The sequence below is a fragment of the Chanos chanos genome, chromosome 9 (assembly GCF_902362185.1).
Source record: "Chanos chanos chromosome 9, fChaCha1.1, whole genome shotgun sequence".
In the NCBI taxonomy this organism is placed as follows: domain Eukaryota; kingdom Metazoa; phylum Chordata; class Actinopteri; order Gonorynchiformes; family Chanidae; genus Chanos; species Chanos chanos.
Window position 1 is genome coordinate 9,736,668 of NC_044503.1, and position 13,165 is coordinate 9,749,832.

At 39.0% G+C, this 13,165-nt stretch overlaps 1 protein-coding gene across 1 annotated transcript; it reads right to left on the reverse strand.

The window, feature by feature from the left end:
- Positions 1–1,325: 1,325 nt before the first annotated feature.
- irak1 (interleukin-1 receptor-associated kinase 1) lies at positions 1,326–9,729 on the reverse strand. Its single transcript, XM_030784138.1, has 14 exons — positions 9,618–9,729; positions 8,471–8,638; positions 8,028–8,165; positions 7,687–7,781; positions 7,223–7,405; positions 7,054–7,118; positions 5,743–5,857; positions 5,260–5,372; positions 4,722–4,929; positions 3,725–3,793; positions 3,376–3,600; positions 2,606–3,074; positions 2,346–2,462; positions 1,326–2,040 (listed from the first exon to the last, which is right to left on the reverse strand). The coding sequence occupies exons 1-14, from the start codon at positions 9,727–9,729 to the stop codon at positions 1,940–1,942; spliced, it is 2,178 nt and encodes a 725-aa protein (XP_030639998.1). The 3' UTR covers positions 1,326–1,939.
- Positions 9,730–13,165: the final 3,436 nt, after the last annotated feature.

A 13,165-nucleotide genomic window follows, 5' to 3' on the forward strand; every position in this document is an offset into this window, starting at 1 on the left:
ACTCTACATCCTTTCATGCCGCCCAGGAAGCCGCCATCTTCTTGACAACCCCCTCAATAATTAAATACCACGGCTTGTCTGCCTCAGCCCTCAGTGGAGATGGCGAAGTATTGTCGCCCACTCGACGGTGCATACATTTTTTAGAGGAGCACAGGAAAGCAATGAACTCGACTTGAAAGTAACGCATAGTCCTCACGACACTGTTACAATTTTAGCATTTATTGATTATGTTGCTGCAGTTATGAGTTTTTAAAGGGCAAGATAGACATGTACCATTTCATAATGTTTCGTGAGATGTTATGTAAATTAAAAATTAATCGTACGTCACGTCATTTGTCTGTTCTGATTAGCGGCAACATAGTTGAATTAAGAATAAGTATGCAAGTCCGTAATGAATACTTCAGTTAAGCGGAATGTCTAAAACTTAAATATTTTTCCTTTCTAAAATTAGTTTAAACTGGAATAGGTGCAGCTGTACTGTACTGCAATACAGCACTAAGACGCATGCAAATAGAAGTGAACCATAAAGAGTTAGTTACAGATTTAATCCGACCATCCTTAATAAAAATATAAAATTACAAAAGTATTACTGCCAAATTTGAGTAATTTTGAGAAGAATTAAAAAATCACAAGGAACAGTAGGGTGATTTTGACACGAAGCGCAAAGAATATGTGGGTCCACCTTTTCAGAGCACCTTGCCAGCGCAGCAATTTATCGACACTGGAGATTTTAGTTCAGGGGACATATACTGCTACAGCATACAGGACATTTTGAGGCAGTAGCATCTTTAAAAGAAATACAATGACAACACTGCAATAACCCTTATGTAGCTGCAGTCCTTCACACACAAACAAAACACATCTGCTCAACATGAGTAAGAGCACTTAAGTGGGAACAACAAACTTTAGATACAAAACTATGCAATACAGGAAGACTTACTTGGAAACAGTATAGCGACATCTTTTTAAAACAAACAATTAAAAAATAACTAGGTATAAGCAGCTCTTTGGTTATAAGTTAACATGTTTAGAAAAAAAAAAAACATCATTTGTATAATGTAATACAAATAATCAATAATTTAAACATTATATTGAAGCTTGTACCGTGGCTCCTTAATACATAATACTGAGCAGAGCTGGGGCATGAATGATTACAATGGTAAGAACAAAAAATAAAAACAGACTTTATATTAATTAGGTTGTACTCATCGCAAAATATTCACCATGGTGGTTTTTCCCTTCAACATTTTGTACTGAAAACTGAAAATGCTTCATTGTAAATTACGTTCTCATAAGTGAACAAATTTTCCATTATTTATTCTCATACCAACTGATTACAAAGGCATTTTATATTATACAAATCCCTTGCTAAATATTTATATCTAAAAAAAACACTAAGTCATGTAAATAGCAACTGGCAGAAGGGTACTGTGTTAACTCATACTAAGACTAATTCATACAAATTGTCAGTTGCTGAGTTATAATTGACAGAGTGCATTAATTTGGTCTTTGTCAGCATATGGGTACACAGAAGCTCTCACCAAAATAAGAGGAGCACAGGCAGGCAGAAGATGAGCTCACTGTTCATGATAATTGTCTTGCTAAAGGATTTCCACCAGGCAGAGAGGTCAGGCCATGGTTGGTCCTCATATTAGTGTGTCACTAGATTTGTTATTCCAGAGAACCTTCCTTCCCTTTTCTTGTTTTAGAAAATGGATTCAGTGATTTGTATTATACATTCAAAGTAATCATACACTCCAACAGCAGATAACAGACCTAAGGATGATGCCTTAGTTTTCCACATTGTGCAGAAGAGAAAAATCCCACAAAAGGGCTTTTTGGTACCGTTACATTCTGAGAATTTCAGTGCACTACTGTATACATACAAGCTTAACACGCTTGAACTTGAAACAAAAATAACTGTTTCCTTTTTCTGTGTTTATGCAGATTTATCTGTACAGTATCTGTTGCTGTGTCCTGTTTCACTTGCAAATTCATCACTTTCCTCTGGCTCTCGGGACCGGGCATTCATTGTACCATCTGCAGGACCAGGGGAATACAAAAGCCACAGTAAAAAAAAAAAAAAAAGATCCTTGACTGGAAATCATGGTTCTTTTCCAACTGAAGCTTTTATTTACATCAAAACTGAACTTTGGAATAGCAGTTATTCTTCAAAAACTGTCTTCTGCTTGTGCACTAAATGCAATTATTCTTAAAAGTGTTGGCGTAAAAGTTAAGTGAAAGGTCCGTCTAGTCCTCTTATGAGGTGGAACTGGTCAGGGTTAAAAATGTGCCCGATATTGAAATGGCAATAAATGGACAAAGCAGATTTAAGACCAACTTACATGATATATCAGATGAGAGCAGGTCGGAGGTGGGGATTCTGCCTTCCTCATAAAGTTCCATTTTCTGGACCAAACGCTCTCTAACTGGATTGACAACTATTTGCTGATGGGGCAAATCTGAAACAATTTGACATAGAAAGGGAAAGAAAAGTAAATAAATAAGAAAGAAATCAAACTCAATGGAAAGCAACATAGGTATGTGATTTAAAAAAAGAAGGGGGAAAAAAAAAAAAAAAACCTACTGAATCTGTTCTTCCTACCTGAAGATGAATTGGCTTGTGATGAAACACAAGGCAAAGAGCCGCTGCAGAACATGCTACTTTCAGACTCTGGCTCCCTACTGGGTGATGGATGACTCCTGCTGATGTGAAACGGTGGGTTGGTAACAATATACTGAGAGTAGCCTTGACTTTCATCTGACTCACAGGGTATGTGAGAGGACGAACACCGACTGTCCCAAGATCCAGCGCTGCTCTCAGACACAGGGCCTGAGTCTGACTGAGAGATGGCTGAGGGCAGGGAGAGGGAGGGGGTGTTGTGGGGACAGTAATAGGTGTCCTCCTGCGGGACCAGTTTAGAAAATTGAGATGCGAGAGAGTCTATAGAAGGATCCTCAGAAAGTAGCGGCTGAGGAGTGGAACAGTGAGAGGGGTCGGGGGATACTGGAACAACGGTAGACCTCCCGTGGGTTTTCATCCCCGAATGAACCTCTTGGAGGGTTTCAAACACCTGGTAGGTAGATAAAAGGCTGGCTTTAATAGACGTGAACATCTGGATCAGCTCAAGGAAAAACTGAAATATGGTGGGGGGTTTTTTCTGGCACGCCAAAATATATGGTGAAATGGAGTTTAATTTGGGTTCACGAGACACACGATTTTGTAACTCCCAACGTTATACTATTTCAAATATGAAATGAAAATAATCAAACAACTGAAATAAATATTTGTGTGTACTGCACAATGCAAATGAATATGAACTCTTCAAAAGCATTTTTGCTGCCAGTGAGTTCAGGGGGTTCATTTCCTCCCACCTCTGTCATGGGGGGTCGTTTCTTTCTCCGGCGATGCAGACAGCGACATGCTAGCTGGGAAAGTTTCCAGGAGCCATGAGGAAGGGGCATGCCCTTTGACCACAATCTGGGATCCAAATGCTTCTTCAAGATATTTTCTGCAGCCTGGGAAATGGCCAGTTCCTGGGAGTCTTTCCCTGGACCAAAACTCTCACCACCAATCTCTAGCTCTGAAGCCAGGTCTTTCTGTTCAAGGCAAAGGATTACTGCCGTTGGTAATCTGCGGGTCTTTTATTCTTTAATGTCTGTGATATTTCTCTGTCATATTTGAAAAAAAAAAAAATGTCACTGTGAAATAAACAAGTCTCACCAAGTACACAGTTTTGGACTGGCTGTCCACTTCCATGGCTCTTCGGCCAGTGAGAACCTCTAACAGAACCTGCAAAGCAAACACTGATGGACCATTTTTGTTGGGAAGGGTGGAGGTCGACTGATAAATGAAATAAGCAATTACAGTTTAAATCAGCTAATGAACTAGAATCTGAATTGGAACATATACATAACAGTTTAAAAAACAGAACTGAAATTGCAGGAAGCTGAACTGAATTCCACAGTAACTCAGTGTATTTACTCTTGGCAGTAATGATGACAGGTTCCACAGTGTGAGCATAGTTTGGCTGTTTTCGATATTCGAACAGAATGTAAAAACGTCCTGTTTGGATATATGCGAATATAATTTCCAGGAAGCAACTTACAAAATGTGCACTGGATACTGACAATTAACACAAGAGCAAATCTTCAGAACTTGAGGTTGAATCCACTGATTCCAATTCATTCATGTAATATTATATACGTATCATATCACAGTATTATTTACTTAAAGAATTATTGAATCAATTCTACCAAATAGCTTAAGATATCTGGTTTCAGTTCGTGATGCATTATTTAACGTAATTTAAATATACTGATAACCGGTAGCAGGGTTTTATAACAATGTGTTCTGATTCCAGTAATACCTCATTAATGGCAATTCCACATCTTCAAAGTGGGTGTCATTTAAAGCTCCAATTCTGATAACTGCATTGAAATTAAATGACGTGTAACTCCGGTGGCTATACACACAATGTTCAGACAAGTTCTGAAGACATGGCATGACAGACTGTATGTTATCCATTTGATGAAGACATAACAAAAGCACAACATTCCTCCCAACAAATCTGGCACCAGCGCCATTACATTCCAGTGGTTAAGGACGAAAAGTTTCCTTACAAAACAAGGGGAATGCAAGCAATGTTAACTCCTCCTGAATTACTGAGCACTGACCCTGGCTGGCACACTTTAACACCTTAACCCGCGGAAGCTCTCACCACTCCAAAGCTGTAGACATCAATCTCGACTCCTAGCCTCCCGTCTTTCAGGTACTCCTCCGGCAAGTACGCCAAGGTCCCCCGCACCGTCTTCGTTTGAGCGATGCTGGTCGTCTTTCCGTTCGTTTTGACGGGGTTCCGACATAACCGTGCTAATCCAAAATCCCCAAGTTTAGGCTCCAGGTGCTCCCCAAGGAGGATGTTAGAACTAGGGGTGAGGGGGGAACAGGTAAGTTGTGACACACCGCATTAACAGGAGAAAAACAAGCTTGGCTAACCCCCCATCACCTTTGGCGAAGATTACAGCTCTTTTACCGTAGTAATTGCGGAAGCAGCATTTCTCACATTCCTTTGCTAGTGATAGTGTGTAAGTACCTCAAGATTCAAAGATCAACTCAAAACTACTTAAGTGAAGAGCTACTTGAGTGGGAAGACTAGAGAAGACAAAGATCAGTTTCAAAAGAATTACACTTTTTAAAAAAAAAAAAAAAAAAGACTCAACATGTGGGATTCCTTCTCTCGTATGAATCAAACTCACCTCTTGATATCGCCGTGAATCAGAGGTGGAGAGCAGGAGTGCAGGAACTGGATGGCTTTGGCTGAACCTAACAACACACTAACACGTTGTGGCCAGGAGAGGGCAGCATCACCCTATAAAAAGCAAATTGACAGAAAAGGCCTAAATTTAAATGAACTGTTTTTCTCCCTCACAGGTTTTATCTACTGTCACACTAACATTATGAAACGAATCAAAGGTCTTACCATTACATTTTACCACTTGACAACAGTTACTTAACATTACATGGGCCAGTGAAGGAAACTAAAATACCTAAGACGGTGCACTATGGTCTAAGAACGTACTTAACTGAGCTTCTTATGCCCACTGAACAATGGTTTACTACAGTTATAAACAGAGTGAAATTTGCTTAATTAGCATCTGGCAGTAGAATTAATTGATTACTGGCTCATGCTTAAGCAGACTGACGTGACTGAGTCATCTGCTATGAGTCTGGTAGCTTACCTTACAATGAAGTCTGTCCTCTAGAGATCCGTTGGGCATAAAGACATAAAGTAGACAGTAGGTATTTTCTCCAATACTGTAGCCAGCAAAATCCAGAATATTAGGATGCCTGTATCTAATGGGGCCAAAACCATTGCAACAAGGAGAAACACAAACAGTTTAGTAGGGAGGTTAAAATGTAACATACAGGAATTTATACAATGTACCTTATGATTGGCTACTGCAAAAAAAAGGAAGTGTTTAAAAACTGACCATTGTAAAAATAATCTACGTATAATCGCTACCAAAACAAGAACTGCAAAGAACTGGTCAACTGTATTAGCGTATTACCTTTACCAAAAACATCAGATTAATATTAGTATGGTGGCCAACCACTGTATTACAAAATCACTGACTATGTTACTACAAACATTCCAGACTTCGGTGTATTGGGTGTTGAATATTAGACTTGATACAAGTGACTGCTGACACAAGTTGATGCAGTAATTCAAAACATGTTAGTAAGCACACAGCATTTAAGAGCTTGAAAAGAAGCAAGAGAATAGAAGAAGAAGTACTTTATTGGTCTCACACACACACACACACACACACCAGATCAGTGAGCAGTGAAATGCAGCCTCCGCATTTAACCCATTCTATACACCAGTGAGCGCACACACGCGCACGCACACACACACACACACACACACACACACACACACACACACACACACACACACACACACACACACACACACAGGGAGCTAGGAGCGGGGGGGGAGGGGGGTTTTTGCCTAGTACCTCGGTCAAAGCACTGACAGGAGTATTAACCCTAACATACATGTCTTTAATGGTGGGAGGAGACCAGAGCACCCGGAGGAAACCCACGCAAACACGGGGAGAAAATGCAAACTCCACACAGAAAGGACCAGGATTCGAACCCAGGGCCTTCTTGCTGTGAGGCAACAGTGCTAACCACTGAGCCCCCCTAAAAGCCCGATAGCAAAATTAGTATCTTTAAAAACGAGCATTAGATTAAAGCAACTGACCACATGAGAGATCTGCACAAGGAACGTTTCTCTCGGATATCGAATGTTTTCTTGCGAGAAGAGCTTGCGTTACAGAAAGAGTTCAGTTGGAGTTTCAAGAAGGAGCTCAATACATATGCATTTCCTGATGACATGTAAAATCACCTGAGGGAGAAGAATGAAGAAGACTGAAAAGAACAGAAAGCAAGGAAGTTGCAGCTATAGCATCGTGCCTGTGTGTGTGTGTGTGTGTGCATGTAGGATTTTTTTTTTTGGGGGGGTTTGAAAAATGAAACCATCTTACTGTGAAAGTATTTCCACCTCTGTTTTAAAGCTTTCCTTCACCACAGTCCATCCTACTTGGGAATCCTAAAAAAAAGGATATTAATCCAAATGTTTACAATCAAGGTTTTTTTTTTTTCTTTTTTGTTAATCCAGAATAATGAGCTATCCTTCATTCGTCCCTTCCATACCTCTTTCAGCCTCTTTACAGCATACTCTGTCTTCCTCATTTTGGCATGGTAGACGTGACCGAACCCACCCTCTCCGATCTGGCACGCTTCAGCGAAGTTCTCTGTCCCCCTCAACACCTCTTCAAACGACCAGTACATAGCATTAGTAGAGAGTGAAGCAGGATCCACGGGGCACGAAAACTGCTGTGGGGAAAATCACCGACGACATCTTGCGTCAAGTGCAATACAATATGTATTTCAGCCTCATCCAGGATGAGAGTGGAGTAACCATTCAGGATCACAAAATTGGCCGCATCTTTAAAATTCTACTCAGCCATATGAATTAAGTTGATACACAGATCTAAGAATTTCATTGGAAAAGTCACGAGAAATAATCTGCGTCACATTACATTTCCATCACGAAATTACGACTAGTCCGTTCAGATTGACGTTCATTTGATTTCAATGCAAACTCAACACCGTACCTGTTCAGTCGTGGGTTGCTGCGTCCCTATTCTCTCATTTCTTTCGGTGTTCAGGTGAGACGGTGGAGGGCCAGGCCTGGGCAGGATCTTGTTTTCTGCAAACAGACCCGACGCCGTTAACCTCTACACTCTGTCGCAACAACACTTTGAGTAAACCAGAGTAAAACAGTGCAAAGAGAGTCAATTTCTCAGATCATCAGCAAGCGTCGACCCTTGACTCCACCGCATTCTGAATAGAGGTGTCCCTCATTCTTCAAAACGCAATGTAGTCAAGGACGACTCTTTGATTCACGGCCAGGGCACACTCCTTAAGTGTCTGAGGTGGAAGGATGAAAAGTTACCAGGAATGAGGGGACACTTAGTGACCTCTTTAATGGGAGAGGTGAATGAAGGAAAGCAGGGTGGGTGACTGTGCGTGAGGTCAGACTGCGGCGGCGAGATGGGTTTGTTGACTATGGGTGACTGCTGTTTATGTTTCCCTGTGAAATACCAAGAACGCTGTGGTTAAAAGTCAATAGATAAAACAGGTTACAGGATTCTCTCATATATATATATATATGTATATGTAGGGTGCATTATTTGAAATGGGCTGGATTACACGCACCTCAAAGCCATCATTTCAAGCTAAAATGTGTCAAGAATGTAGGGTCTGGTTACAAGTATGATGGATAAGCATATGACCATCTCTGACAAAGGGTAGCTTGTTATGGACAAGATATAAGGTGTCTTCTGAATCAATGAAAACACGTCTCTCTCAAGGTCAGCATGAGTTTGGCAAACTTACAATTGAGGATGATATCCCGGGCCCTCAGCATTTGCAACTCCTGGAGAATATTCAGAAGATCCCAGACTGTTCCATTCCTACTCCCCCACAGATTCATAAGATCATCTGTCCGCCTTGGACGTTGTTCAACAAGACGGAGTTCAGTTTGGTTGGACACCACGTGAGAAGCTAGCGCAGCAAACAAGAAAACATCATTTTGATAGATAACACAGAAAGAAAAAATGTGCCACCAATAATGAAACCTAACTTTGCCATGAGTTCTGAGCAGCGTATTACATCATGAAAAAACAATGCCCCCTCCCCCCCCCCCCCCCCCCCCCCCCCCCCCCCCCAAAAAAAGAAACATTCAGATTTTTTTTACCGTTACAATGTCAAATATTGGTGCGTGCCACACATTTGTTGTGATGCGTTGTCGGCGAATCGTAAACTATTTGGTTTAAGACATGGCGTAGTGAGTGCATGAGGGAAATAAAATGACAATTATTGTTGGCCACATTGAATCCTAAACTAATCTCTGAGACTCGTAATTGAGGATTACGGGTGGGGTTATACTGTTAAATTCGTCCAAGCATGGAACCAGAAAAAAAAACTTTTCTCCAAGAGGACTGTTACTACAGCATGGGAAACGTTATTACTGACTAGTGATCATGTCTGACAACAAATTCACTAGTATTGTTCAAGCGAAATCTTGAAACCAACTAACCTTTTCTGTAAGAGAAGGCTATCATGAGCCAAATGAGTAGTAACTGTTTTGTTGGTAGCCGACAGATAAATAACATTGTGTGTATGTGTTTAAAATGAATTTAATGAGTTGCTAAACATAACTCCATGAGAGTTCTCACGTCTTCTTTTACTTTCGTTGATCTTATTCAGTTAAACTGCCGTGTAATGGCAGGGTAACTTTCCATCAAACGGAAGTTTATTTTCTCTGGATTTGTTACTTTAAAACATCTACATTTACCGATAATCCATAAATCCTAACGAACATTACGAGACTAGCCAGTTAGCTGGCTACAACTAGGCTAAGAGGCTAACTTGGTTGTCTTATCAGGCAGGTCGCACTGGCTATCTGTTACCTTAATACTTTAAAACAAAACAAGATGAGACTATTAAACGTTGTCACTGGAAGCTTTGTGCCACATCTTACCAAATCTAGTCCAGTCTGTGTTGGAAAGAGTGTCCATAACTCGTATGAAGTTACTTAAGACCACTGGTGGCAAGTTGTAAAGGTAGTCATTGTCAACATCCCAGTCAGACATTTTCAAAGTTGTCGAGTGGATATTGAGTCCAGGTTAGTTAAAAATGGATCCAACTAGCTGTGTTACATAGCATGTAGCTTTAACGTGTGACATCGCCGCAGGAAAACTAGACCTGTAGAGAATCCTTGTGTTGACGAGTATTATTTTTAACGGGTTAGCTGTGTGTGGCACACATCACGCCTCCTCCAGCTACCATGGCAAGTACACTTCCCTTTTCTTCAGGCATGACGGAGCTACGTAGTCTTTCAACTGCGTACGACTGACGTACGGAGGAAAAAAAATGAAATTATTTAGCTTAAACTATTTTCGAATTACTTTTGTATTGTACTCGCATAAGGTAACTGTTGTTTCAAAATATACCGAATATATGTATCTCCTCCGATGAGACAGTAAATTGTGGAATTATACATTTTCCATCCCATCATCAGTAGATTTGACCCTTTATGGCATTCACAAACCTCTGTCAACAGGACTATCTGCGTATGAACGGAAAAGTGTGAACGTGTAACACGACGACAATCTGATCTTTCCTAAGATTGTAAAGAATGGAGCACTCCTTTATACAGTAATACAAATCCTCCAGCCATGCGCAAAATTAGACAAATACTCATATATTCTTATATTTGATTACCCGTAATGTTTATATCTAAATTCACTCGATAGACTTCATGAGGATGACACTATAAATCTTAAACAGATCTTCATTTTGCACCACCAATAATGTGCTCAGGACGTAACGTAAAGGAGAGCATTATGTTTTTCACCTCTCATAATTTCCCTTTTCAGCTTAATTTAAATAGCACAGAAACAAGGACACTGATGTACCTATTTGAGCCACATGCTCTATTCTGTAGCTCTGTGTGACTACGTATTAACTAAAAAGGATAAGAGCTTCATTTCAGTGTTATCTGACACTGAAAAATAGAGCATTGTCCCTCTGATATTGTATCTCTATGCGGAAAATAACATGTATGAATATGGTATGTAATTTTAAACGAATTAGCTTGGTAGGTCTAATATGATCAAAGGAGACCGTTGGTTATGGAGGGAATGATGAAAACCACATGCATCTAATTACTCTTAAGCTGCCACCAGTTTCTCACTTCTAAGATATTATTCTCATCTATATCGAGTCATTTCTCTATATTACGCATCAGCTCATCTCTGAGCTCTGGTTGCCGAAAAATCTAACATCAGGCCAAAAAGAGAAGGGGCGGGGGGGGTTCAAAATCAAATATTTCTGACTAAAGAGTACACTTGAGTGGGCAAGTTGTTTTACTTCTACATGCCCACTCATTATGCAAACAACTATCTGTGTGATCACAGCTTATGGCTTGATCGTGAACTAAATCATAAACCTGTAAAATGTTAGGGCGCAAATCACAGCTTAGTGAATTCAGGTCTGTGTGATACAATACACAGCAATTTTCACATGAAAGACGCTGACTCAGCTCACAGTATGAACAGAATAAATGTTTAAGACAAGAAGCAGGTAAATGTTGTTTACTATTTTGTTTCTGTTACATACGGCAAACAAATAATACAGTAACACAGTACTATAAAAGTAGACACAAACTATACTTTTTCACTTTCAGGAAGGCAAGGACTTAGCTTGGCAAATGGTGATTTACCACTGACACCTAAATTATAGGATTGTTTGGTTAAAATATTTTTGATACATATTACTACCCATCCCTTTTATTTATAACGAAATTAAAAATATGAAAATTAAACAACAACTTTGGACAAAGGTAAAAAAATACATACAAAAAGGTAATGGGTGTCCTGCCAGGCAACTCACTTTATAAAGTGCAAATCTTAAACTCAATATCAAACCAGTCATGGTTGAAATATTAATTTCATAAAATGTTAAGGTGTGGTTGGAAGATATTGTTTGAGGCAGGCTTATGACCAATAATTCATCGTTACATTGAGATGGAGGACACGCCCCACCAAACACACTTCACCGGAAATCTGAGACACATTCAACATATCAGGGAAAAAAAAAAATTAAATAGCAAGGTCCTATAGCTTGAAACATAGTCAATATTGCCCGAATACATTTTCCCTAAATTATTCCAATTGCATTTTGTCTTCATGAAAACAAAAGAAAGCAAGTGTACTCTTCATCTCTAGAAATCCTTAATACACCCAAAGCACTGAATACCAACAAGAGGCAAACACAGGACTTAGAATAAAAATACAACTACAGTATAAAGATAAATTCTATTACTGAAACTTCAAGGCACAAGACTATGTTAAATAGACCATTAACTTTCTACTGATGTCGATTTGGAATCTATTTCTTCTGTGAATTAACTTTATGTATTCTGCCGTAACTTCGTAAAGTGACCTTTGCATTATTTGAAGTATTGTAACTTAATTAACTCAGATCATGATTTTCCATTAAATCATTACATTTTACTTGGACATTTTGTAAGTATATAATAATGTGTACAGTTGAAACGATAAAGTGAAGGGACTCAAATCAATTTGTTCAGTATTCTATTGCTTTGAAGGTAAAACAGACTATTTGCAATATTTGATGCAAAAGACAAATCTAACACTACGTTTTCCCAGGAATTAAAAAAAAAAAAAAAGAAAAGAAATAAAAAAGAAAAAGAAAAAAGAAATTTGGAACATCAATCTGCCAGTAGGGACAAATGTCGTGGCCTTGAGATTCTATATTTATATTGACTATTCTCCTGTCAATGCAATTTTCATAAGTTTACCTAAGTGCCCACAAGGTGAAATCGATTTTACAGGGCACATTTAACATACTTGTTCTTTATAAATACACTCTGATATTGGTGAAATGCTCAGGCACAGCTTTTTGAAAGTGTGGGTTGTTTGTCTTTTTTTTAAAAAATATTGAAATATTGTAAGTAGAATATTAAAGGGCAAGCAATGTCCTATCCTCTAATGGCACTCATGCATATTTATACATGTTCACGCACACAGCATGTATTTTGGCTACAGGGAGACAAGGACATTCCATAGCATATTCTACTGCCATAGGCACGAAAACAGTTCCATAAATGTTTTTTTCTTTTTTTTTTTTTGTAGGACTCCATTTTTGACAGTGGGCATTGAGTGCTACAAAAGGCAATAATTAATGTTCAAGAATTGGAAGGTTATACTCATACAACATTTCTAAGTGGACACAACTCGTCAAAGGTCCACTTGATATATTTATATATATATAGATGAGAAAAATAATAATAAAACAGAACAAAACAAACAAACACAGTTGAAGCCATTTTAATGCACATCCTACTTATAAAAATGCCCGACCATCCCACATTTGTTAGACTAGAATTTCGCTTTATTGGGATAAAAGGTTTTTTTTGTTTTTTTTTTTGTTTTTGTTTTTGTTTTTAATCAAAGGCCACTTTTACCACTTCAGTCAGTATCCAAAATAAATGCACTAATCTAT